Consider the following 26,130-nt stretch of genomic DNA (forward strand, 5'->3'; position numbering starts at 1 on the left):
TAGAATGGAATACTACTCAGCCATGAAAAAAGAATGAAATAATTCCATTTGCAGCAACATGGATGCAGCAAGAAATTATCATACTAAGTGAAGTAAGCCAGACAGAGAAAGACAAATATCCTATGATAATACTTATCTGTGGAATCTAAAATGTGACACAAATTAACCTATCTATGAAACAGAAACAGAGTCACAGACATAGAGAATCGACTTGTGGTTGCCAAGTGGGGGTGGGTGGAAAGGGACAGACTGAGAGTTGGAGTGAGCAGATGTAAACTATTATATATAGAATGGATAAACAATAAGGACCTACTGTATAGCACTGGGAACTGTGTTCAATATCCTATGATAAACTCTAATGGAAAAGAATATTAAAAAATAATGTATATATGTGTATATGTAAAGCTGAATCACTTTGCTGCAAGCAGAAAGTAATACAACATGGTAAATCAACTATACTTCAATTTTAAAAACCCTCGAGGAGACCTTCAAGATGGCGGAAGAGTAAGACGCGGAGATCACCTTCCTCCCCACACATACATCAGAAATACATCTACATGTGGAACAACTCCTACAGAACACCCACCGAACACTGGCAGAAGACCTCAGACCTCCCAAAAGGCAAGAAACTCCCCACGGACCTGGGTAGGGCAAGAGAAAAAAGAATAAACAGAGACAAAGAATAGGGACGGGGCCTGCACCAGTGGGAGGGAGCTGTGAAGCAGGAAAGGTTCCCACACACTAGGAGCCCCTTCGCGGGCGGAGACTGCGGGAGGCGGAGGGTGGGGGAAGCTTCAGAGCTGCGGAGGAGAGCGCAGCCACAGGGGTGCGGAGGGCAAAGCGGAGAGATTCCCGCAGAGGATCGGTGCCGACCAGTACTCACCAGCCCGAGAGGCTTGTCTGCTCACCCGCCGGGGCGGGCGGGGCTGGGAGCTGAGGCTCGGGCTTCGGTCGGAAGCCGGGAGAGGACTGGGGTTGGCGGCGTGAACACAGCCTGAAGGGGTTAGTGCACCACGGCCGGCCGGGAGGGAGTCCGGGAAAAAGTCTGGAGCTGCCAAAGAGGCAAGAGACTTTTTCTTGCCTCTTTGTTTCCTGGTGCGCGAGGAGAGGGGATTAAGCGCGCCGCTTAAAGGAGCTCCAGAGACGGGTGCGAGCTGCGGCTATCAGCGCGGACCCCAGAGACGGGTGTGAGACCAAGAAGCCTCTGTGCGAGCACAGGTCACTCTCCACACCTCCCCTCCCGGAAGCCTGTGCAGCCCGCCACTGCCAGGGTCCCGGGATCCAGGGACAGCTTCCCCGGGAGAACGCACGGCGCGCCTCAGGCTCGTGCTACGTCACGCCGGCCTCTGCCGCCGCCGCAGACTCGCCCCGCCTCTGTGCCCCTCCCTCCCCCCGCCCTGAGTGAGCCAGAGCCCCCGAATCAGCGGCTCCTTTAACCCCGTCATGTCTGAGCGAAGAGCAGACGCCTTCAGGCGACCTACGCGCAGAGGCGGAGCCAAATCCAAAGCTGAGCCCCGGGAGCTGTGCGAACAAAGAAGAGAAAGGGAAATCTCTCCCAGCAGCCTCAGGAGCAGCAGATTAAAGCTCCACAATCAACTTGATGTACCTGCATCTGTGGAATACCTGAGTAGACAAAGAATCATCCCAAATTGAGGAGGTGGACTTTGGGAGCAATGATATATATATATATTTTTTTCCTTTTTCTCTTTTTCCGTCTGGATGACAGGGTCTTGGTGCTCCGGCCGGGTGTCAGGCCTGTGCCTCTGAGGTGGGAGAGCCGAGCTCAGGACATTGGTCCACAAGAGACCTCCCAGCTCCATGTAATAGCAAATGGCATAAATCTCCCAGAGATCTCCATCTCAATGCCAAGACCCAGCTACACTCAACGACCAGCAAGCTACAGTGCTGGACACCCTATGTCAAACAACTAGCAAGACAGGAACACAACCCCACTGACTAGCAGAAAGGCTGCCTAAAATCATAATAAGGTCACAGACACCCCAAAACACACCACTGGATACGGAACTGCCCACCAGAAAGACAAGATCCAGCCTCATCCACCAGAACACAGGCACTAGTCCCCTCCATCAAGAAGCCTACACAACCCACTGAACCAACCTTAGCCAGTGGGGGCAGACAACAAAAACAACGGGAACTACGAACCTGCAGCCTGTGAGAAGGAGACCCCAAACACAGTAAGTCAAGCAAAATGAGAAGACAGAGAAACATACAGTAGATGAAGGAGCAAGGCAAAAACCCACCAGACCTAACAAATGAAGAGGAAATAGGCAGTCTACATGGAAAAGAATTCAGAGTAATGATAGTAAAGATATCCAAAATCTTGGAAATAGAATGGAGAAAGCACAAGAAACGTTTAACAAGGACCTAGAAGAATGAAAGAGCAAACAATGATGAACAGCACAATAAATGAAATTAAAACTTCTCCAGAAGGAATCAATAGCAGAATAACTGAGGCAGAAGAACAGATAAGTGACCTGGAAGATAAAATAGTGGAAATAACTACTGCAAAGCAGAATAAAGAAAAAGGAATGAAAAGAATTGAGGACAGTCTCAGAGACCTCTGGGACAACATTAAATGCACCAACATTCGAATTATAGGGGTCCCAGAAGAAGAAGAGAAGAAGAAAGGGACTGAGAAAATATTGGAAGAGATTATAGTCAAAAACTTCCCTAATATGGGAAAGGAAATATTAATCAAGTCCAGGAAGCGCAGAGAGTCACATAGAGGATAAATCCAAGGAGAAACATGCCAAGACACTTATTAATCAAACTATTAAAATTTAAATACAAAGAAAAAATATTAAAAGCAGCAAGGGAAAAGAAACAAATAACATAACAAGGGAATCCCCATAAGGTTAACAGCTGATCTTTCAGCAGAAACTCTGCAAGCCAGAAGGGAGTGGAAGGATATATTTAAAGTGATGAAAGGGAAAAACCTACAACCAAGATTACTCTACCCAGCAAGGATCTTGTTCAGATTCGACGGAGAAATTAAAATCTTAACAGACAAGCAAAAGCTAAGAGAATTCAGCACCACCAAACAAGCTTTACAACAAATGCTAAAGGAATTTGTCTAGGCAGGAAACACAAGAGAAGGAAAAGACCTACAATAACAAACCCAAAACAATTAAGAAAATGGTAATAAGAACATACATATTGATAATTACCTTAAATGTAAATAGATTAAATGCTCCAACCAAAATACATAGACTGGCTGAATGGATACAAAAACAAGACCCGTATATATGCTGGCTACAAGAGACCCACTTCACACCTAGGGACACATACAGACTGAAAGTGATGGGATGGAAAAAGATATTCCATGCAAATGGAAATCAAAAGACAGCTGGAGTAGCAATTCTAATATCAGAAAAAATAGACTTTAAAACAAAGAGTATTACAAGAGACAAAGAAGGACACTACATAATGATCAAGGGATGAATCCAAGTAGAAGATATAACAATTGTAAACATTTATGCACCCAACATAGGAGCACCTCAATACATAAGGCAAATGCTAACAGCCATAAAAGGGGAAATCGACAGTAACACAATCATCATAGGCGACTTTAACACCCCACTTTCACCAAATGGACAGATCATCCAAAATGAAAATAAATAAGGAAACACAAGCTTTAAATGATACATTAAACAAGGTGGACTTAATATTTATAGGACACTCCATACAAAAACAACAGAATACACTATCTTCTCAAGTGCTCATGGAACAATCTCCAGGATAGATCATATCTTGGGTCACAAATCAAGCCTTGCTAAGTTTAAGAAAATTGAAATTGTATCAAGCATCTTTTCTGACCACAATGCTATGAGACTAGATATCAATTACAGGAAAAAATCTGTAAAAAATACAAACACATGGAGGCTAAACAATACACTACTTAATAACCAAGAGATCACTGAAGAAATCAAAGAGGAAATTAAAAAATACCTAGAAGCAAATGACAATGAAAACATGATGACCCAAAACCTATGGGATGCAGCAAAAGCAGTTCTAAGAGGGAAGTTTATAGCAATACAATCTTACCTTAAGAAACTAGAAAAGTCTCAAATAAACAACCTAACCTTATACCTAAAGCAATTAGAGAAAGAAGAACAAAAATCCCCCAAAGTTAGCAGAAGGAAAGAAATAATAAAGATCAGATCAGAAATAAATGAAAAAGAAATGAAGGAAACAATAGCAAAGATCAATAAAACTAAAAGCTGGTTCTTTGAGAAGATAAACAAAATTGATAAAACATTATCTAGACTCATCAAGAAAAAAAGGAAGAAGACTCAAATCAATAGAATTAGTAATGAAAACGAAGCAGTAACAACTGACACTGCAGAAATACAAAGGATCATGAGAGATTACTATAAGCAACTATATGCCAATAAAATGGACAACCTGGAAGAAATGGACACATTCTTAGAAAAGCACAACCTTCCGAGACTGAACCAGGAAGAAATAGAAAATATAAACAGACCAATCACAAGCACTGAAATGGAATCTTTGATTAAAAATCTTCCAACAAACAAGCCCAGGACCAGATGGCTTCACAGGTGAATTCTATCAAACATTTAGGGAAGAGCTAACACCTATCCTTCTCAAACTCTTCCAAAATATAGCAGAGGGAGGAACACTCCTAAACTCATTCTATGAGGACACCATCACCCTGATACAGAAACCAGACAAAGACGTCACAAAGAAAGAAAACTATAGGCCAATATCACTGATGAACATAGATGCAAAAATCCTCAACAAAATATTAGCAAACAGAATCCAACAGCTCATTAAAAGGATCATACACCATGATCAAGTGGGGTTTATCCCAGGAACGTTAGGATTCTTCAATATACACAAATCGATCTATGTGATACACTGTATTAAAAAATTGAAGAATAAAAACCATATGATCATCTCAATAGATGCAGAAAAACTTTAGACAAAATTCAACACCAATTTATGATTAAAAACCCCCCAGAACGTAGGCATAGAGAGAACTTACCACAACATAATAAAGGCCGTATACGACAAGCCCACAGCCAACATGGCCCTCAATGGTGAAAAACTGAAAACATTTCCACTAAGATCAGGAACAAGAGAAGTTTGCCCACTCTCACCACTATTATTCAACATTGTTTTGGAAGTTTTAGCCACAGCAATTAGAGAAGAAAAAGAAATAAAAGGAATCCACATGGGAAAAGAAGAAGTAAAGCTGTCACTGTTTGCAGATGACATAATACTATACATAGAGAATCCTAAAGATGCTACCAGAAGACTACTAGAGTAATCAGTGAATTTGGTAAAGTAGCAGGATACAAAATTAATGCACAGAAATCTCTTGCATTCCTATACACTAATGTTGAAAAATCTGAAAGAGAAATTAAGGAAACACTCCCATTTACCATTGCAACAAAAAGAATAAAATACCTAGGAAAAAACCTACCTAAGGAGACAAAAGAGCTGTATGCAGAAAACTATAAGACACTGATGAAAGAAATTAAAGATGATACAAATAGAAGGAGAGATACCATGTTCTTGGGTTGGAAGAATCAACATTGTGAAAATAACTCTACTACCCAAAGTAATCTACAGATTCAATGCACTCCCTATCAAACTACAAATGGCATTTTTCACAGAACTAGAACAAAAAATTTCACTATTTGTATGGAAACAGAAAAGACCCCAAATAGCCAAAGCAATCTTGAGAAAGAAAAATGGAGCTGTAGGAATCAGGCTGCTGGACTTCAGACTATAGTACAAAGCCACAGTAATCAAGACAGTATGATACTGGCACAAAAACAAATATAGATCAATGGAACAGGATAGAAAGCCTGGAGATAAACCCAGACACATATGGTTACCTTATCTTTGATAAAGGAGGCAAGAATATACAGTGGAGAAAGGACAGCCTCTTCAATAAGTGGTGCTGGGAAAACTGGACAGCTACATGTAAAAGAATGAAATTAGAACAGTCCCTAACACCATATACAATAATAAACTGAAAATGGATTAAAGAGCTAACTGTAAGGCCAGACACTTTAAAACTCTGAGAGGAAAACATATGGCAGATCACTCTATGACATAAATCACAGCAAGATCCTTTTTGACCCACCTCCTACAGAAATGGAAATACAAACAAAAATAAACAAATGGGACCTAATGAAGCTTAAAAGCTTTTGCACAGCAAAGGAAATCATAAACAAGTTGAAAAGACAGCCCTCAGAATGGGAGAAAATATTTGCAAATGAAGCAACTGACAAAGGATTAATCTCCAAAATTTACAAGCAGCTAATGCAGCTCAATATCAAAAAAACAAACAACCCAATCCAAAAATGGGCAGAAGGCCTAAATAGACATTTCTCCAAAGAAGATATACAGATTGCCAACAAACACATGAAAGAATGCTCAACATCATTAATCATTAGAGAAATGCAAATCAAAACTACAATGAGGTATCACCTCACACTCGTCAGAATGGCCATCATCAAAAAATCGACAAACAATAAATGCTGGAGAGGGTGCGGTGAAAAGGGAACCCTCTTGCACCGTTGGTGGGAATGTAAATTGATACAGCCACTATGGAGAATAGTATGGAGGTTCCTTAAAAAACTAAAATAGAACTAGCATATGACCCAGCAATCCCACTACTGGGCATATACCCTGAGAAAAGCATAATTGATAAAGCTTCATGTACCACAATGTTCATTGCAGCACTATTTACAATAGCCAGGACATGGAAGCAACCTATGTGTCCATCGACAGATGAATGGATAAAGAAGAAGTGGCACACATATACAATGGAATATTACTCAGCCATAAAAACGAATGAAACTGAGTTATTTGTAGTGAGCTGGATGGACCTAGAGTCTTCATACAGAATGAAGTAAGTCAGAAAGAGAAAATCAAATACCATATGCTAACACATATATATGGAATCTAAAAAAAATATAAAAAGGTTATGACGAACCTAGGGGCAGAACAGCAATAAAGACACAGACCTACTAGAGAATGGACTTGAGGACACGTGGAGGGGGAAGGGTAAGCTGTAACAAAGTGAGAGAGTGGCATGGACATATACACTACCAAATGTAAAATAGTTAGCTAATGGGAAGCAGCTGCATAGCACAGGGAGATCAGCTCGGTGCTTTGTGACCTCCTAGAGGGGTGGGAGGGAAGGAGATACAAGAGGGAGGAGATATGGGGATATATGTACATGTATAGCTGATTCACTTTGTTATAAAGCAGAAACTAACACACCACTGTAAAGCAATTATACTCCAATAAAGATTTTAGAAAAAGATAAAAATAAAAAACCCTCAAAAAAAAAAAGAATGCAGAACACCCGGCTGGAGGTTCAGGGTGGGAGGAGCTTCGTGGAAGGGTTGGGGCTTGCAGAGAAGGGCTGGGAAGGGTGCCATAGAAAGGCGCTCAGAGGAAGGCTATAGTCCCCGAAGGGAAAAATCTTGTATTAAGATTACTTTCACTATTTCTCATTTGAGAAAACAGCGGTACTTAGGCTTGGCAGGAAACATTTATTTTTAAAGGAAATGCATGAATGGCAGGTATACAAGTTACAGCTGAGTTTGTTGCCAGTGTGACTGGACACAGAACGATAGAAATGAATATGGGGGGCTTTGTGGGCAACACAGCAAAACCCTGAGGCTTTTTATAATCTTTCAATTTCTTTTGAAAAAACCCCTCTTTTCACGGTTATTTATAGTCCAGTGAGGGTCACCTAACTTCGTGGATTTTCTTTTAAAATAACGTCTCACAATAACACACACCAAGGATCTATCATTTAACCTCTGGATGTATCATCAAAGTTATTTATTTCTTGCCATCTGTGTTTATAGTGTGTATTTATGGACAAGTTTATTATGGTACAAATCTGTAGCCAAATGACATTTCCCAATATTGTACCAAGAGAGTCCTGTGATTCTTTTTTTTTTTTTTTTTTTTTTTAATGCGGTATGAGGGCCTTTCCCGTTGCGGGCCTCTCCCGTTGCGGAGCACAGGCTCCGGACGCGCAGGCTCAGCGGCCACGGCTCACGGGCCCAGCCGCTCCGCGGCACGTGGGATCCTCCCGGACCGGGGCACGAACCCGCGTCCCCCGCACCGGCAGGCAGACCCTCAACCACTGCGCCACCAGGGAAGCCCTCTGGAAGCCCTCCGGTGATTCTTGAATAATGTTTTACACGTTCTTCTGGCTTTCAACAGTATCCTGTCAGATGACAAAGCTTATAAGAGCATCTACAGTGATGAAAGCCTGGTGGGGCTGCAGTTTCTCCACATCTGCTCCTGAAACCAACGCGCTGTAGCAAGTTCTGCTTGGAGAGGCCAATAATTCTGGGTCATTTATCCTTTTGTTGCTTCTTTATTATTCTGTTCTGCTTGACTGAATAGGTTTTAGGAAATCCGCCATGGGCATGCCGATTTCCATGTGGGTTGCTCTGGCTGCGCTCTGGCTTTTCCCCCGTCTCCAGTTTGAGCTTCACTCCAGAGCTTATTTCACCATTCAGAGCAACTTCAATTTCAGATCTTTTCCCTGCACACAGCGCATCTCCCGTTCTTGGCTGTGTGCCTTCACTCTTGCAGGCTGAAGCCATCGCTTAGTATGTACCCAGGATTCTCTTGGACTGTTATTTTTTTAAGTAATGTAGATCTTTATTTACTGATTTGCCTTCCCCCAAGGAAATGAAAGCATTGCTAACTGGTGATGCCATCGACCCTTCCTAGCCCCTGACTTAAAGCGGCCTTCGTAGCCTAATACTGATATTAAAGGGAAAAAATAAGTTGTAATTTAAGGGGTGGCAAATAACTTGTGCGTCCTAGTGAAGACATCATGCCTCCTTTACCCTGGCTCCTGGCACCAGGCACCTGATATTCCTTTTGTCTTGATGAAATTCTCAAACTGAGAAGCCTTTGCAGACAACAAAAAGTTCCTCCTGGAACTGTGCCAGCCTACCATTGAAACTCTTACTTCTACCTTTTCCATGACAGCAAATGGATTGCTGATTTGTTTTGCAGGGACAAAATATGAATGTGATAGGCAGCTTAATAGAAGACAGTAATAAACATTGTTAGAGCCCTTATTTATTTATTTACCAAGTGTGGCTTAATGACTAGTTTTCTCAACCCCTGGGTTCCTAATGACACACAAATAATATTTTCAAACAGTGAAGTCATACCTTTGACATAACTAAATACATGCCTTGCATCATGACGCCTCTGAGGTTTTGTTCTCCTTATTCCAACTGCCTTGTCATCCTTTCTGCCCTTCTCTGCCTGTAAAATCGGATTCGTTCCTCAAGGTCATGTTAAAATGTCACTTCCTCTGTGAAATGCTCTTGAATCTTTCTAGACAGTATCAGTTAGTTTTAACTTTCTGTCTCTAGAAACTTTGTGGTTCTACTTGTTTTCATTCAAGGGTCCTTTTAGGCCAAAGCGTGCTTCACAGCTTTGGGATGTGTGTGTGTGTGTGTGTGTGTGTGTGTGTGTGTGTGTGTGTGTGTGCTTCTTCCTTGAGCGCAGATAAAGTGTTATTTGGCTCTGAAAATTTCCTTAGTACCCAGCACTGTGCTTTAAATATGGTGTTGCTTGAAATTCTGAGTGCTGAAGAATATACAAACGCTGGCTGCAGTAGGTCATAAAGGAAGAGAGATTATAAATAATCGAGGTCCCTAACCTGTGAGAGTTTAAAATTTGAGACAAATTTTAATATGAATAGAACCACATGAAAATATAGAAAAGACTGTTACTACTATTTTTTGTAGTTTTTAGCAAAGCACCAGTGAAGTAAACCTTTGGACACAGCTCACTCAATTAGGGCACCAAGTTGTTGACCTGTACAAGGGCAAATCTGATCAGCTCTTGAAGGAGTTCTTAGCTTGGGGTTTATTTATTCATTTTAAAAATTTCCAATATAGACTCTATTTCTGCTTTTTAAAATGTGGACAAATAAGGGAAACAGAAATAATTATACTACCCTGTAAGCTTGGGGGTTTATGAAGAAAGGAAAATAATCGTGAAGGATTAGATGCACAGTGAGATGGAAAATGTACTTAAGCTTACTGTGCGTGTGTGTGAGTGTGTGTGTGTGTGTGTGTGTGTGTGTGTGTGGACTCAGAAACAACAAATTATAGGAAGAACATTGGCTTTGGTGTCAGATAAACCAAACTAAGGTTTGGCATGCCATCTGTGTCCCTTCGCAAGTTTTCTAACATCTTTGAGCCTCACTCACCTCCCCTATAAAATGGCAGTGAGTTGTGCAGATTGAAGGGGATGGCGTCTTTTTTTTTTTTTTTTTTTTTTTTTTTTTTTTTTGCAGTACATGGTTCTCTCACTGCTGTGGCCTCTCCCGTTGCGGAGCACAGGCTCCGGACGCGCAGGCTCAGCGGCCACGGCTCACGGGCCCAGCCACCCCGCGGCACGTGGGATCCTCCTGGACCGGGGCACGAACCCGCGTCCCCTGCATCGGCAGGCGGACTCCCAACCACTGCGCCACCAGGGAAGCCCCGGGATGGCGTCTTTTTACAGCATGAAGCAGTTCTTGGCATGGTAGAGGGATCCCTTCTCCCATATCCTCCTTATTTTGCACATCTAGAAAAAGCCCTGGAAGCCTGGGAGAAGCCCTTGGTCCAGACAGACTGCGATGACACCAGTGGTCCCGATCCTGGACCTCTGTCAGCATCTCTGTACTCCCTGCCCACGTGTCCACTCCTGCTGGTGCATTCTGGACAGACGGCTGCCTGGAATCACTGTGCTAATGCTAGAGCCCTTTCAGCTTGCGCAGGCTCTAAGGTCAGCCCTTAAGGACAAAGACTCTTTATCACCTGCCCATGTGTCAGTTGGCCTTGCTATTCCTGGCATCAGTCATGGCTCCAGGGATATTTGAAATGCAGGAATGGCAGGAGGCATGGCTCCCCTGTGGTGGCCCTGCTGCCTCTGGAATGCCTGCCACACCTCTGCTGCTTTGTGGTTAGTGAGTTGGTTGTGAGTTTATGGTCCCACATGGCTTTGGGTGAGACAAGGAATGTCTTTCAAAAACCATGAGCTGCTGGAAGAATCTGCCCCAGTTACTCAATGGTCCTTTCTGTACCGTTGTTCTTTAGAGGTTACAGCAGTTAGAATTAAAAGGTGTAATCTTGACTTCAGGGCTAAGTTCTTACACCCGGGCTTTGCTTTCTATTCTGTACATGCCACATCATTGCATTTAAATTTGGGGAAAGAAAATGCTATGTTCTTCGTGGCGTGTATTTACAGAGGTTGTGAAACTATGTAGAATATGATCGCAACGTGTGCATAGAAAAGGAACTGGAGAAAATATCCTAAAATGGTAATAGTGAGTTGTCTCACTGAGTGGTTTTTTTCTTTTTTCGTTCTCTATGTCTATATTTTCTACTTTTCTATAATGAGCACATATTACTTCTAAAATGAAGAAACCGATTATATACAGATATAGATAGAGATATATATGTATACAGTAAGCAGCAGTTTCATTGTTGTATCTGTTCCAGATTCAGTCAGTGGACTTGGGCACCTCTGTTGTCACCATGAACTTAGGCAGCTGTCTTCCTTCTTCGCCAGGAAAACAGGATGGTCACATCTATCTTGTTGGCTTGTTGCTAGATACAAAGGAGATTATCATGATAGATGTTCTCCAGGAACCACACAGCATTATGAAAGAGAAGGTTTTATTGATGCTGAACGGAGCTTACAGGGCTTATTAAGGGCAGTTTTGTAGGAGGAAGAATCGTAAAAGTGTAGCAAACAGCCAAAGATGTGAGTATTGGTTTACTTTGATAGCTGTAGGTGGGTTTTCCAGTAGTTGTATATTGCCTGGGAGTTTTCAGCTTCTAGCACAACAGTACAACCCACACAGAGAAAGCTTTTCTAAGGAGATCTCAATTAGCCACCGCCTGCCCCAGCAGAGTGGGACTGAGTGGGAGAATTACGTTTAGGAGAGTGAGTTACAGTAACAAAAACATTTGTAGCTGAAATTTATTGAGTTCCAGGCACCATGTTAAACTCCGGTTTAACCCTTAAAATATACCTATAAGGTGAATGCTTTTATTATTCATATCGACACAAGAGGAAACTGAGTCACAGGGAGATTAGCGAACTCTTCGGGGTTTCCCAGCTAGAAGGGGGTAGTGCTGAGTTGAACCTAACTAGTTTGGTTTCAGAGCCCATACTCTTAACCTTGGGGCTGGCCTGCTTAGTTGTAAGACTCAGTTTGGTGGTGGTGAGGGGGACAGAGTGGATGGCTGGCTCACCTCTTGAGGAAGAGTTAAATTTAATTGGTCATTTAATGTCTTTCTCCTTCAAAAGACTTTCTGAACAATCAGAGTGCATTGTATTTGCGCATTTATTCTGAGAACAACCCCAAAATGGAATCAATTATAATACTCCAATATATACATATGGAGAATAACCACGAATGGAATATTTTCATAAAATCAAAGTTGTCTACTTAAAGACTGGAAATCAGATTCTAGTCCGATGCCTTAGCTTAGGCTTCAAATTTCAGGATTACACTGCCATCTAGTGCAGACAAAGCATTTTCCCAGAGTGTGGAAGCTAGTGAATCCATACAAAATTTCTTGGGATGCAACATTAAACAATGTTTATTTAAGGCTTCTTTCATAAAAGAGAAAGAACAATTCAGAATCAAGGATCTTTCTATATATATTGATAAAGGGTAACATGGAATTCAGGAACGCACTTTCTAGTTTTTGGTTGATAGTTGATAACGGTACAGAAGGGAAGGCTTGGTTTCCTGTACTTCATTTAATTTCAAGTACATTTCTTTAATACATATCCAGTAAGGAAATTAGTACAGTTTTTTTTCATGATCATGAAAGTTCCTGTAGGTCTTATGAGTTCAACTGATAATTATTTTAAAAATTTATCCTGCAAACACTTATTAAGTGCTACAGTCAATATCAGCTGTAAAAAGGAGGGGTATCTTCATGGAGCTGAAACCGTTACTTTTACGAGCAGCCTTTCTTGACCAGTAGAACCAGTGGCACCTGGGAGCTTGCTAGAAATGTACATTCTCAGGTCCACCTGAAATCTTCTGAATCAGAAACTCTGGTGGGTGGAGCCCTTGATGTGTTTTTAAGAAGCCATCCAAGTGGTTCTGGTGTAGCTTTGGGAACAACTATTAGAAAAGGAGATTACAGTATGTAGAAAAACATGCTGAGGTACCAGAATGTGAAGTTTCTTGGAAGTAGAAAAAGAGGCTCAGGACATGTATCAGCTGCTACAAACTGAAGATCCACAAGGCAGCAGATGTAGCAATATGTGTTGGAAGCCCACATATGGTGGAGGAGAATTGATTTTTCTCTTTCTTGGGGAAAGGAAAGGTCTCATATTTTAGAGGAAACAAAAGTAACACACTGAAAGGCTTGGGGTAGGGATGGGGTTTATGTTAAATAACACATTGTTGTCTTAATGGTCTATGGCAAGGACACATTTATCTGTGAGTGATTTCAGAGAGAAATGGCTGTCATCATGGGGCTCTATGTGCTTGCTATATATGATTAGGCTACAATTACAAGTATAGAACCAAAATAAGCAGATTCAAAATAGACTTTGATTGTGGTGAAATTTCTTTACAGTAAAAACTGAACCCAATGCAAAACTGTGGGAGTCCTAGTTTTAGCTACTCTCTGATTGTTAATCAGCTTCTCAGCCAGATTTCTATGATAAATTTCAGGCCCTTGCTGTATCTGATTTGTGGCATCCTCACACAACTGACATGTGCCCTTAGGCATTTTGGGTCTTTTATTTTTAAAGACAAGAGAGAGGGAAGAAAACTTAAGCCTAGATACTATTAGGAAGCTAGTTTTTAAAGTGCCTCTTCTTTGCTTTACTCTATAATGTAATTAATAATGGGAGTCGTGGCATCTTTAATTAATGCTATAAGTTAATGGGAACTTCAAAAGAATACTTTCTAAAAAATACAGTCGTGTTAAAAGCAAGGAACTTGTTCTACCATTCATGAGTTTTATGGGGCATCTCAACTATTGTGCCCTGTACTGTGAAATAAGAAGAAAGCTACCTCTGGGCATTTCTAGTGCAGCTATATTCTAACCCAATATTTTTCAAACCATGGGTTGCAACATATTAGGTGGTCCTGAAATCAATTTATTGGGCTGATCACATCACTAGAAAATGTAATAGAATAAAACAGAAAATAGAGTGCACCACACTTAATGGGTAAGTACTATTTTCTGAAACTTTTGTTTCAGTAGTATGTATGCTTATTTATCAAATCCATTCAATCCATCTTTCCAGAAATGCCAGAACCATCTTTCTGAAGACACATCTGAAAAGTCATTCTTGGCCTCAAACTCTTCACTCATTTGCTTAACAGCCAGAATGAAGTCCAAACTCTTTCAAAGATTTTCAAGATCCCCTACTCATCTCCTCCCCCATGGTCCTTCTAACTGTCATTTTAAAAGAATCACCATGTACTCAGTTACTCAAACTTCTACTTCCCCACCCAGTCCTTTTCTAAAGTTCCACCCATCAGTCTTACCTCCTCATTCTCTCTTGTCTGAGTTAAAATTTACCATCTCAGATAAGCCTTCTCTGACAGCTCAGTCTAGATCAGCCTCTAAACCCACCCTTCCCTTCCTCTAGCACACTTTATCCTTTTTTGTATTTTTTAAAAAATAATAGTTCCAACTGAAATTATCCTGTTTCTTCTTATAAACGTATTTAGTATCTGTCTCCCCAGAAGCATGTAAGCTCCATGGGGCAGGGACCTGGTCTTGTTCTGCCATATTTATGAGCTGAGGTCCATTCAGGGTTCATGGTAGAGAAGTCACCAATAAGTATTTACCAAGTGAAAGAGTTCCAGAACTAAACTTATGGTTCCTGGATGCAGTATAAGTGATTCTAAGAGGGAAGTTCATAGCAATGCAGGCCTATCTCAGGAAACAAGAAAAGATCTCATATAAACAATCTAACTTTACACTTAAAGGATCTAGAAAAAGAACAAATGAATGCCAAAGTTAGTAGAAGGAAGGAAATAATAAAGATCACAGCAGAAATAAATGAAATAGAGACTAAAAAGACAGTAGAAAAGGTCAATAAAGCTAAAAGCTGGTTCTTTTAGATGATAAACAGAATTGGCAAACCTTTAGCTAGACAAATTAATAGAAAAGAGAGACTCCTCAAATAAAATGAGAAGTGAAAGATGAGAAGTTACAACTGATACCACAGAAATAGAAAGGAACATAAGAGACTACTATAAACAATTATAAGACAACAAATTGGACAATCTAGAAGAAATGGATAAATTCCTAGAAATGTACAATCTGCCAAGATTGCATCATGAAGAAAAAGAAATTGGAATAAACTGATTACTAGTAAGTACATTGAATCAGTAATCTAAAATCTTCCAGTAAACCAAAGTCCAGGACTAAATGTCTTCACTGGCGAATTGTACCAAACATTCAAAGAAGATTTAATACCCATCCTTCTCAAATTCTTCCAGAAAATTGAGGAGGAGAGAATGCTTCCAAACTCATTTTATGAGGTCAGCATTACCCTGATACCAAAATCAGACAAGGATACCACAAAAAAAGAAAATTACAGGCCAATATCCTTGATGAATACAGATGCACATATTGTCGACAAAATATTAGCAAGTCAAATTCAACAATACACTAAAAGGATCATACATCATGATCAAGTGGCATGCAAAGATGGTTCAACATTTGCAAATCAGTCAACGTGACATACCATATTAACAAAGCAAGGGATAAAAGTCATACTATCATCTCAGTAGATGCAGAAAAAGCGTTTGTCAAAATCCTACATCCATTTATGATAAAAACTCTCAACAAGGTGGGTATGGAGGGGAAAAAAGTGAGTATAGAGGGAACATATCTCAACATATAATAAAGGCTATCTATTACAAACCCACAGCTAACATGCTCAACAGTGAAAGCTGAAAGCTTTTCCACTAAGATCAAGAACAAGACAAGGATGCATACTCTTGCCACTTTTATTTAACATAATATCAGAAGCCTTATTTAGGCAAACAAAAAGCATCCTAACTGGAAAGAAAGAAGTAAAACCATCACTATTTGCAGATGACATGATACTATATATAGAAAATCCTAAATACTGCACTGAGAAACTATTAGAACTGATAAATGAAGTCAGTAAAGTTGCAGGACACAAAATCAATACACAGAAATCTGTGGAGTTTCTATACTCTAATAAGAAGGTATCAGAAAAGAAATCAAGAAAGCAATTCCATTTACAGTTCAATCAAAACCAAACAAACAAAGAATACCTAGGGAGAAATTTAACCAAAGAGGTGAAACACCTATACACTGAAAACTATAAGACTCTGATGAAAGAAATAGAAGACACAAATAAATGGAACTATATTTCATGCCCCTGAGTTGGAAGAATTAGTATTGTGAAAATATCCATACTACCCAAAGCAATCTACAAAGCCAATGCAATCCCCATTAAGATTCCAATGGCACTTTTCCCAGGACTAGAACAAATAATTATAAAATGTGTACGGAGCCACAAAAGATCCCCAAAAGCCAAAGAAAGCAATCTTGACAATAAGAATAAAATTGGTGTTATCATGCTCCTTGATTTGAGATTTTGCTATACAGCTATAGTAATCAAAGAGTATGTTATTGCCATTAAATATATGGACACATATATGTACAGTTAACTTACGACAGAGGATCCAAGGACATAAAATGGAGAAAGGACAGTCTCTTAAATAAATGGTGTTGAGAAAACTGGACAGCAACATGCAAAGAATGAGACTGGACCCCTGTCTTACACCACCCACAAAAATTACCTCAAAATGAATTAAAGATTTGAATGTAAGACCTGAAACCATAAAATTCCTAGAAGAATAAGCTCCTTGACATCAGACTTAGTGACGTTTTTGTGGATCTGACTCCAAAAGCAAAAGGGAAACAAAAGCAAAAGTAAACAAATGGGACTGTGTCAGACACAAAAGCTTCTGCACAGTGAAGGAATCCATCATCAAAATTAAAAAGTAACTTACTGAATGGAAGAAGATATTTGCGAATCAAATATCTGATAAGGGCTTAATGTACAAAATATCTCAGGATCTCATAGAACTGAACAATAAAAACCCAAACAACCTGATTAAAAAAATAGGCAGAGGATCTGAAGAGACGTTTCTCAAAGAATACATACAAATGGCCAACAGACACATGAACAGTTATTCAACATCACTAATTATTAGGGAGATGCATATCAAAACCACGATGAAATATCACCTCGCACCTGTTAGAATGGCTATTCTCAAAGACAAGAAGTAACAAGTGTTGTCAAGGATGTGGAGAAACGGGAACCCTCTAATACTGTTGGTGGAGCCACTAATTCAAAAATATATATGTGCCCCTATGTTTGTTGCAGCATTATTTACAATAGTCAAGATATGAAAATAACCCATGTCCATCAATGGATTGATGGATAAAGAAGATGTGATATATATATTCCATTGTATATATATATATATATATACAAACACACACACAGAGAGAAGGAAAAAGACAAATACTGTACAATTTCACTCATATGTGCAATCTAAAAGAAACGAACAAATGAACAAAGAAAACAGAACAAAAACGAACTCGTAGATACGGAGACCAAATTAGAGGTTACCAACGGGGTAGTGGGTTCGGGGGTCAGCCAAATGGGTGAAGGATCAATTGTGTGGTGATGGATGGTAACTAGACCTTCAGTGTTGCTCATGTTGTAGTGTATACAGACGCCAAATTATAAAGCTGTGCGCCTGAAACTTCTGTAATGTTACATGCCGATTTTACTTCAATTTAAAAAAAAAAAAAAAGGTGTTTTAAATGAAAAATTTCCCAGGGCTCCTGGACTGAGTTCATACTTGTTTTCAGTGATGCTGCAGCCTCTTTCACTCGCTATTTTGCAGTCATTTTTGTATTGGATTCCCCACTGGGCCATGGGCTTCCTCAGGGCAAGGTTGTGTTTATTCATCCTTTTGTCTCTTCAATCCTAGCCCTTGGTAGAAGTGGCATATACTTGGGATACATAGTGATTCAAGAAGTGTTTGTTGAATGACTGAGTAAACTGAGTAAAAGAAAGCAGTTGGTCAAGGCAGATGATTATTTGTGACGATGTTCCCTGATTTAAACTGTAAATAAATAAAATTCTTTTTTTTTTTGTGGTACGTGGGCCTCTCACTGTTGTGGCCTCTCCCGTTGTGGAGCACAGGCTCTGGACGCGCAGGCTCAGCGGCCATGGCTCACGGGTCCAGCCGCTCCGCGGCATGTGGGATCTTCCCGGACCGGGGCACGAACCCGTGTCCCCTGCATCGGCAGGCGGATTCTCAACCACTGAGCCACCAAGGAAGCCCAAAATTCTGGGTTTATAGAAAGGAAAATGTTAGTGTATAATTATGTTGTGTAGAGGACAGTGTGTCTGGGTGGGGAGGGAGTAAAGAAGGGTAAAAACACAGTTACTCTGTATCGAATACTTCTATTTACAAAATGGATCATTTAAAATATCAAGCTGTCGATGCATTTACAGTCTGATATGATTGACCAGATTTCATTTCTACATGGTTTTTCAGGATCAGAACTGTTAAGTAAGGTGAGGGAACAGAGTTAATGATAAAAAATCTTGTGTGCCTATGATTTTAGGATGCAACCTGACCCAGACAGGAATAACTTGGGGTTTGCACTGTTCCCTGTGAGACTCTAATGTCATATGAGGAAATACGATTAAGAGAACATGGAGGTGGGAGGAGGAGAAAAACTGTCCTAAATATGCGTGTGAGATAAAAATATCCCGTTTTCTCTGGATTTACATTCTTCTTTAATAGAGTTGTTGCTTGCTCTTTACCACCTTAAATAAAACTGCCAAGCTGCAAAGAAGCCAAACTACTTAAAAACAAACCCATTTTCTTCTCTATTCTTTTATCTTTTATTAAAGTTTCCCCCTCACTTATCTTCAGATCCTAGCTGTAGAGGATTCTTCAAAGTGGGAGGGGGGAGAAGGCAAAAGCAGAGGTGAGATCTCTAAAACACTTAACAAAAGGATTTCTCGAACACTTAATTCCATAGGGAAGTCTGCCTCTTCTTTCCCAGAGTATTAATATTAGAGGATCTGTATTGCAAATAGAGAACTTCAGTGGAGAGGGTCCCTTTGGAAAAGGCCCTTTTCCCTGTGGAGCTAGGGCTGGCTTACCCTGTGTGATTTCAGGATGTCAGGAGGTCCCCAGATGCACAATTTCTCCTCTGATGTCCTACCCACTAGAGGGTCAGTTCTTTGGGCTAATACACTGCTCCGTTTATGTAAGATAAGCCCTGGCTGACTTATAAGAATAAGCTAAGACCCTCTGTAGTTCTGTGACTCAGCCAAAATGTCTGCCCTAGGAAACTGCAACTTTGGTAGATGGAAGAAGAATGCCAGGGCCGTGTGGAAAGCTCCAGACAACGTGAGGGAATGGATGTCCCAATGCTGGGGGGAGACAGGAGTCCACCAGATAGGTCGATGGGGGACAAATGGACAGTGGAGTTTGCCTAGCTCTCAACTCGTCAGGTCAAACCCCCCAGCGAGCTGAGGGGGGCAAAAGAGGAAAGGATTTTTTTTTTTTTTTTTTTTTTTTGCGGAGGGTGGGGACCAAACAAAACATAAGAAGCAACGCTGCTTAGTTTGCAGTGAAATAGCAAGTTTAATTCATTTAAAAATTAAAGAAACGTCCAGGAAGCAAAACAACTTCATGCTAGATACCATGGACTTATTAGGATCGTTGGATCCTCCGACCCTGAAAGTCCCTGATCCGGGGCTGAACCTTCCTGAATGGGTGGCACGGGGGCTGGCTCTGAAGCTGCTCGGGTTCTGGGAGAGGGTGGGTATGTGTGACACGGGGCTGATACAGATCTCTTTCTCCAGGTCTGTGCTCCTTGTAACTGGAACTCAACTTGTTTTTAGAGCATAATCTGTTGCTGATTTCCAAAGATATTCTGCTCAGCTCGGGTGCTGTTAACTGTAGAGTTTAAGAAGAAATAAGACCTGGGCTTGATGTTACATTTTATCAAGATTTCCAGCCATCAAGTCCAGAGAGCTTGCGGCGTATTGAGTGAATTAGCTGTGCAACTTTGAAGTTACAAGTTCCTTCGTTTGCTGTGCTCCAGTTGTCTCATTTCTAGCACAGAGATCATTTTAATCTTACCTTATAGTGAAATGAGAATTAAACGTTATCAGGTGTCAAGTACTTTCAATAGAGGGGTACACGTGGTGAAGTGTTAGCTACAATGACATTACGGGGAATAATGACGGTTTTCAAAAGCCAGGTGGGAGGCTCTGCTATTTTGTTTAATTCTTTAACAACTGTTTGGGGGTAACTATGTTCAACTTGTAATCGCAGTTAAGGCAACTCAGTTACAGACAGACTGACTGCTTTGCCTGAGGACAACAACTGGAGAGCTTCAGAACAAACCGGGATTCAAACCTAGGTTGGCTGGGCAGCAGGGCCCCTGTGAATTCCCACATCCCTCCTTCCAGGGAGCCCCTCTTTACCCCCAGACCTCCAAAAGCTTGCAGTGTATTCCTAGAGCAGTTCTCAAAGCTTCCACTGTATTCCTATAGCAGCTTGCCTGGAGTTTTCTGGTCAATTTCTCCACATCCTGATTTTTTTTTTTTTTTTTTTTCTTTTCAGCAAACGTTCCCTTGCTAGTCCGTCCTTCAGTGTAACGTTGTTAGCTTTGGGGCCACACCCCTGGCTAGGCCTGGCCTTACAGGGTGGCCTCTTCCCACCCCTTCCCTCTGCTTTGGCTTAAAGTGTCACCAGGTGCCTCCGGTTCACTCCCTTTGCTCTAAGCCCTCGCAGGGGCCGGAGGGACCAAGGCTGGCCTGGGGTGGCACTGCAGGGGCCTTGGGGGAGCACTGACTCCCCACAACCCCTTCTCCATTGGGATTGTTGGCAACAAAGGAAAACCAGTTGGGAAAATGAAGAACTTCTGGTAAGACCTTGACGCGGAAAAGGGTGGGGAGACTGGGCCGGGGACCCTTGGAACCCAAGGTCTGTGTTTTTGCAGCGGTGGTAGGAGGGGAGTGGGGGAGGGGAGAGGGGCGAGCAGAGAGACGGAGAGACAGATGATGGAGGGAGACAGAGAAGTGCAAAAATGAGAGACAGGAGAGAGACAGAGAAAGAGGGAGAAAGAGACAGCCACCCAAATGGAGATGCAGAAAAAGGGAAGATAAACGAAAACAGAGACAAGGATATGGGTGTAGAAATAGTGAGACGGGTAGCTATGGAGAAAGTGAGACAGAAATGTGAGAACTCATTAAATCTCTTAATCGGATTTAAGAAAGAAAATGGAAAAAGTAAGCTAGACTGAGGGCTGGTCACTCGCATTCATCAGGTGTGCCATATTTAAAAGAGTGAAGTAGTCCCCGAGTGGAGGGGCTCCTGTTTGAGTCATTTTTCTTCTCTCCTCTTCAGGAAAATCCCAGTCCTCCTCTTCGTATGCAGCTTTGTGGGAACTTGGGCATCTGCAACTGTCAAGCGTCGCCCAAGTAAGGGCCACGGTTTCTAGATTTCAAAATGTTACTCGTTCTGGAAAGGATCGAGCAGGGCTGTGGCTGAGCGAGGCATCCGGGGCCCTTCACACCCTCCTCCTTCAACCCTGCCTTGACTGTGGGTGTGCTTTCTAGCTTGTTTTCCGTGTTCAGTGTTGCATATGGAAAAGTCCTGGCTGTGATCACAGCTGGGCAGGAAACCTAATCTGTGTGCTCCAGTGCCTCGCCCAGCGCCTACCTCGTTCAGATGGTGATTGGTAATGATGGATGGATGGATGGATGGATGGAAGCCAATAATCTGGGGTCAGGGGACATATAAAGAGTATGTTTGATGTACTGAAATGGCCAGGCCAAAGCTGTGTAACTGGAAAATGCTTTTTCTGAAATCTAGGACGTGTGTGTCACCAGGTGAGGCTCAGTAGGGCACCGGGGTTGGACAGTTACAAGAAGTCTTCTGTGTTGTTGAAAAAACTGTCCCCCGCTACCCAAACAACCTTTCGCTTGTTTAAGGAGCATCCAATTTCATTCTAGGATTTCTCATCCTTCTTGTGATTGAGGGTTTAATTCATTTTGTCTCGTTACTCTTCCTTATTCTAAGATGCTGGTAAATAGTCTGGTTGGAACACTTATTTGATCTCTTAGAATAAATTTATGGAGTTAAGTGCATCCTCTGTATTTTGTTTAGGGTTAATGAATCCTAAGACATCCTCAACTCGACAAAGATTCTTAAGAACTTCTCTTTTCAGAAGTCCCATTGAATTGGCTCTGGATTCTCTTAGGGTTTCTAAAATTTGTGGTGTTAAAGGAATATCTTCTAGCCCAAACCACCAGAAGTTTTCCAAACAGTTTTCTGACACGGTGCCATTCAGAATATCGTGCAGCTCTGGTTCCAAAAAGAACAAATTCTGAACTTCCTCAAAGGGAACATTTTCCCAACGCAAATTATTAAAGCAACTTTGTGCCTTGCCTCACTTTCAGGATGGGTTGAAGATGAATAAATTAGAATCATAGAGTCATAGAGTTAAAGCCAAATACACTACTTGTAAGTAAATATAGCATAGTTTAGTATGTTTAGTATAACTTTGTACTTTAAACATTTGCTTAGCTCATTATTATTGATATATCCCCATGATCCTTGTAGGGGTTGAGGTAGGATGACATGTTATCTCTTTTGCAGGGTTCCCTGTTAATTCAAATTCTAATGGTGAAAATGAACTCTGTCCAAAGGTCAGGATTGGACAAGATGATTTACCAGGTGAGTATCAGTGTATATCATATTGACAATGCATGTTTTCTATCAACCTTTTGGGTTTTATTGGGGAAGGTTGTGGAAAGGAATGAAACCAATCTAATTTTAGACTTTTATTTTGTGTTTTCTTTCCGTAGGGTTTGACTTGATTTCTCAGTTCCAGATAGATAAAGCAGCATCCAGAAGCGCTGTCCAGAGGATAGTGGGATCGACTGCGTTACAAGTGGCTTACAAACTGGGAGATAAGGTAGACTTCAGGATTCCAACCAGGTAATGTAAAAAAAATACTTGATCTAATTATCTGCCTCAAGAGCAACTTAAAAAATAAAAATCTACGGGCTTCCCTGGTGGCGCAGTGGTTGAGAGTCCGCCTGCCAATGCAGGGGACGCGGGTTCGTGCCCTGGTCCGGGAAGATCCCACATGCCACGGAGCGGCTGGGCCCGTGAGCCGTGGCCGCTGAGCCTGCGCGTCCGGAGCCTGTGCTCCGCATCGGGAGAGGCCACAGCGGTGAGAGGCCCGCGTACCGCAAAAAAAAAAAAAAAAAAAAAAAAAAAATCTAATCAGTGTTGAGAGTCTTCTCCTGCTCAGTGTTTCTTGGATCATGATTTTATTTAAAGATGAAGGAATTTATTTACCTACTTAACTTTAGTACCTGAATATGTGAATGCTCTTCATGTTTGCAGTGTGTAATTTACTTTCCATTTCAGGAAAAAAGGATCGCTGAGACTATTATATATTGATTCAGGACATGTTCTTATTACTTAGCTCTCTGTTTTTCTAAAATTTGTCTGGTTTTGCCTGAAAGGACCCTCTGTGAAAAGTGCCAGAGGTTAAGCATAATTTTTTTTAAAACATCTTTATTGGAGTATAATTGCTTTAGAATGGTGTGTTAGTTTCTGCTTTATAACAAAGTGAATCAGCTATACATATACATATACGTATATCCCCATATCTCCTCCCCATAAATTTAACTAGAAACCGCTGAGCGGTTAGACGGCTCACGATGGCGCTGTTCAAGCATCCTGGTGCTGAAATAGATCCACACATCTAGTGCCTGGCTCCTGGCAGGAACCAAACAAAAGCAAAACTAGAATAATGATAACAGAAACAATGGTAGTGATAGTACTTTAAGAATCCTGCATCTCCTTCTCTGGAACTAAGCCTTTTCGTCTTTAAATTATTATAACTGAGGTGGTTTAGTGCATGTGTAAGTTTTGAATCATGCCATTGTTGGAAATGAGCTTCAGGGTTTTCAGTTTTATGTCACCTAAAAGCCTTAAATGTGATGATGATGATGATGATGTTGATGGAATGTTTTAGGCCACTGTAAAAAAATGTAATTAAGATTCCTTTGGTATATGAATGAGAAAATTAGGGCTTTGATAGAGATTAAGATGTAAAGGTAAATAATGATATATAAGAGCAGTAAAAGGATATGAAATCCTAAATGTTTATAATATGAAAATTTTGTTAAAATTAGAATATTCTGATATAGTGCCAGATTGCAGATAGAAATTCATGTTTGGAACATACTATATTTTATAAAACAAAATAGTGTACTGTATAAGCTCTTTTTATAGATTTACTAATTCACATCTTCATTACAATTTTGTGGTGGGGACATTATTATCCACACTTCATGGAGGAGAAAACTGAGGGCAGAAAGTTTGTTACTTGCATAAGGCCACAGGGTTAGGAGGTGCTGGCAGGACTGAAACCCAGGCAGAATCATTTCAGAAGCTGTGCTTCTAACCACTATCTCATACTGACCCTGGAAACCAGTCACATTTGGAAAGATTAAAGGCATGATAGCAGCCATTGACTTTTTTCTTATATTTTCTTTTCATGTGCTAGATATGTTCTTAAATAAGCTTTAGAATACTTTGGTTTTTCTTCCTTCAATAAGATAATTAAACATGACACAAGACCCTCAATGTTGACCTTTCTTCTCTGTAATTTAAGGTACAATCTGGACTGTCATTGACTCTAAGTTCAGAGGTTGATAAACTTGAGGCCCTGAAGCCTTCCTACCTCCTGCTCATCTTTGTTGTTGTTTTTCTCTAAGTGCCTAGAGCGATCATGAAATATTTTTCATAGGTGAAAATGTCACAGGACATTTTTACCAAAGTCCCATATTTTCTGTCTCCTTGACTCCTTGCTCCCACAAAGACTAAAGGCTCTTGTTTTACTGGCAAGGCTTATTAAGATATGAAGAAAGAAGGAGGAAGGAATAGAAGAAGAGAGTAGCAGAAAGAAATAAAAAAGGAAAGAGGAGAGCCAGAGGGCTGAGAAAGGTGGAGTCCTTTGGGCAAGTTGCTTAGACTGTCTTTGATTCTGTTCCCTCAGTTTAAAACTAGGAGTAATAATAATGATGCCATTGGGTTGCCATGAGGAGAAAATGTTAACACGCGGAGGTGATGAATAGAGCCTGGAAATGGGTATTGGTGAAATGTTTATTGTAAGTGGTGGAGAGCACTAGGAGAGCTGCAGATGGGGGTGTTTTCACCTTAGTGGATTCTTTCTTTTTGAGCTGCCCTCCAAGTCCTATTCACTCAAGAAAGGCAGGGGCCAGAACTGCTCTCAAACCATGCATGCAGTAGACTGTTTTGGTTTTTAAGGGAATCTGTGCAGGAGAATATAGGCTCCGAAGGAGGGAAAGAAACTATTAGCAGGATCTTTTTGGGAGGGAGAGTATGGCATATGGAGCTAATGTGATAGAGTCACGATTCATCCTTATTTATGTTTTCAGTTTTTAAAAAATATTAGGAGCCACATACTTTTGGTGCTTTTTATTCTTTTTTTTAGGCATAAGAGTGTCACAATCTCAACTTGTACTTCAAATATATTATGTTTGTTTGCAGTAACAATCCTTAGCTTTTCTTTGGGTTAAGGTCATAAACAAATGTTCCAAGGTTCAAAGATTTCTTATCTTTTATTCCAACCCTGTGGTTCTCCTTTTAAGGTATTCTGTGCAGAATATAACATAATGAAATAAATCATTTATAGATTCAGCTTCTTTTAAATTATGTATCCTGTCAAGTTGACTTATCGATGTGTAGAGCATAGTTGCCAGAAAAGAATCTCAGTTGTTCAAAAAAGAAAATGGGACTGACTGCTCTATAACTTAAGCTTATGAGGACTTTTAAATGGCCTTAGGTGTACACAAATACACACACACATATATTTGATTAATTTGAACACTAAAAGGAATTTTCTCTTCTCACCATGTTTTTCCTCTTACCATTCTCCTCTTCCCTCTTACTGCATTAACCTAGTT

The 26,130-nt window shown here is 40.8% G+C and overlaps 1 protein-coding gene across 2 annotated transcripts in view; it reads left to right on the forward strand.

The window, feature by feature from the left end:
- The first annotated feature begins 486 nt into the window (after positions 1-486).
- The window catches only part of COL9A1 (collagen type IX alpha 1 chain), a 106,210-nt gene continuing 80,566 nt past the window's right edge, over positions 487-26,130 (forward strand). Inside the window, exons 1-4 of one of the 2 annotated variants that reach the window (XM_059083832.2) lie at positions 487-621; positions 21,527-21,600; positions 22,781-22,858; positions 22,990-23,122. Coding sequence is in view for 1 of the 2 variants with exons in the window: in XM_067011385.1 (XP_066867486.1) it covers positions 21,031-21,044; positions 21,527-21,600; positions 22,781-22,858; positions 22,990-23,122 (299 nt within the window). In the remaining variant the exon portion in view is untranslated. Of the gene's footprint in view, positions 622-20,885; positions 21,045-21,526; positions 21,601-22,780; positions 22,859-22,989; positions 23,123-26,130 lie in introns of those variants that run through there. The other variant, XM_067011385.1, reaches the window with a different exon arrangement.

Source organism: Kogia breviceps, chromosome 13, assembly GCF_026419965.1.
Source record: "Kogia breviceps isolate mKogBre1 chromosome 13, mKogBre1 haplotype 1, whole genome shotgun sequence".
NCBI classification, from domain to species: domain Eukaryota; kingdom Metazoa; phylum Chordata; class Mammalia; order Artiodactyla; family Physeteridae; genus Kogia; species Kogia breviceps.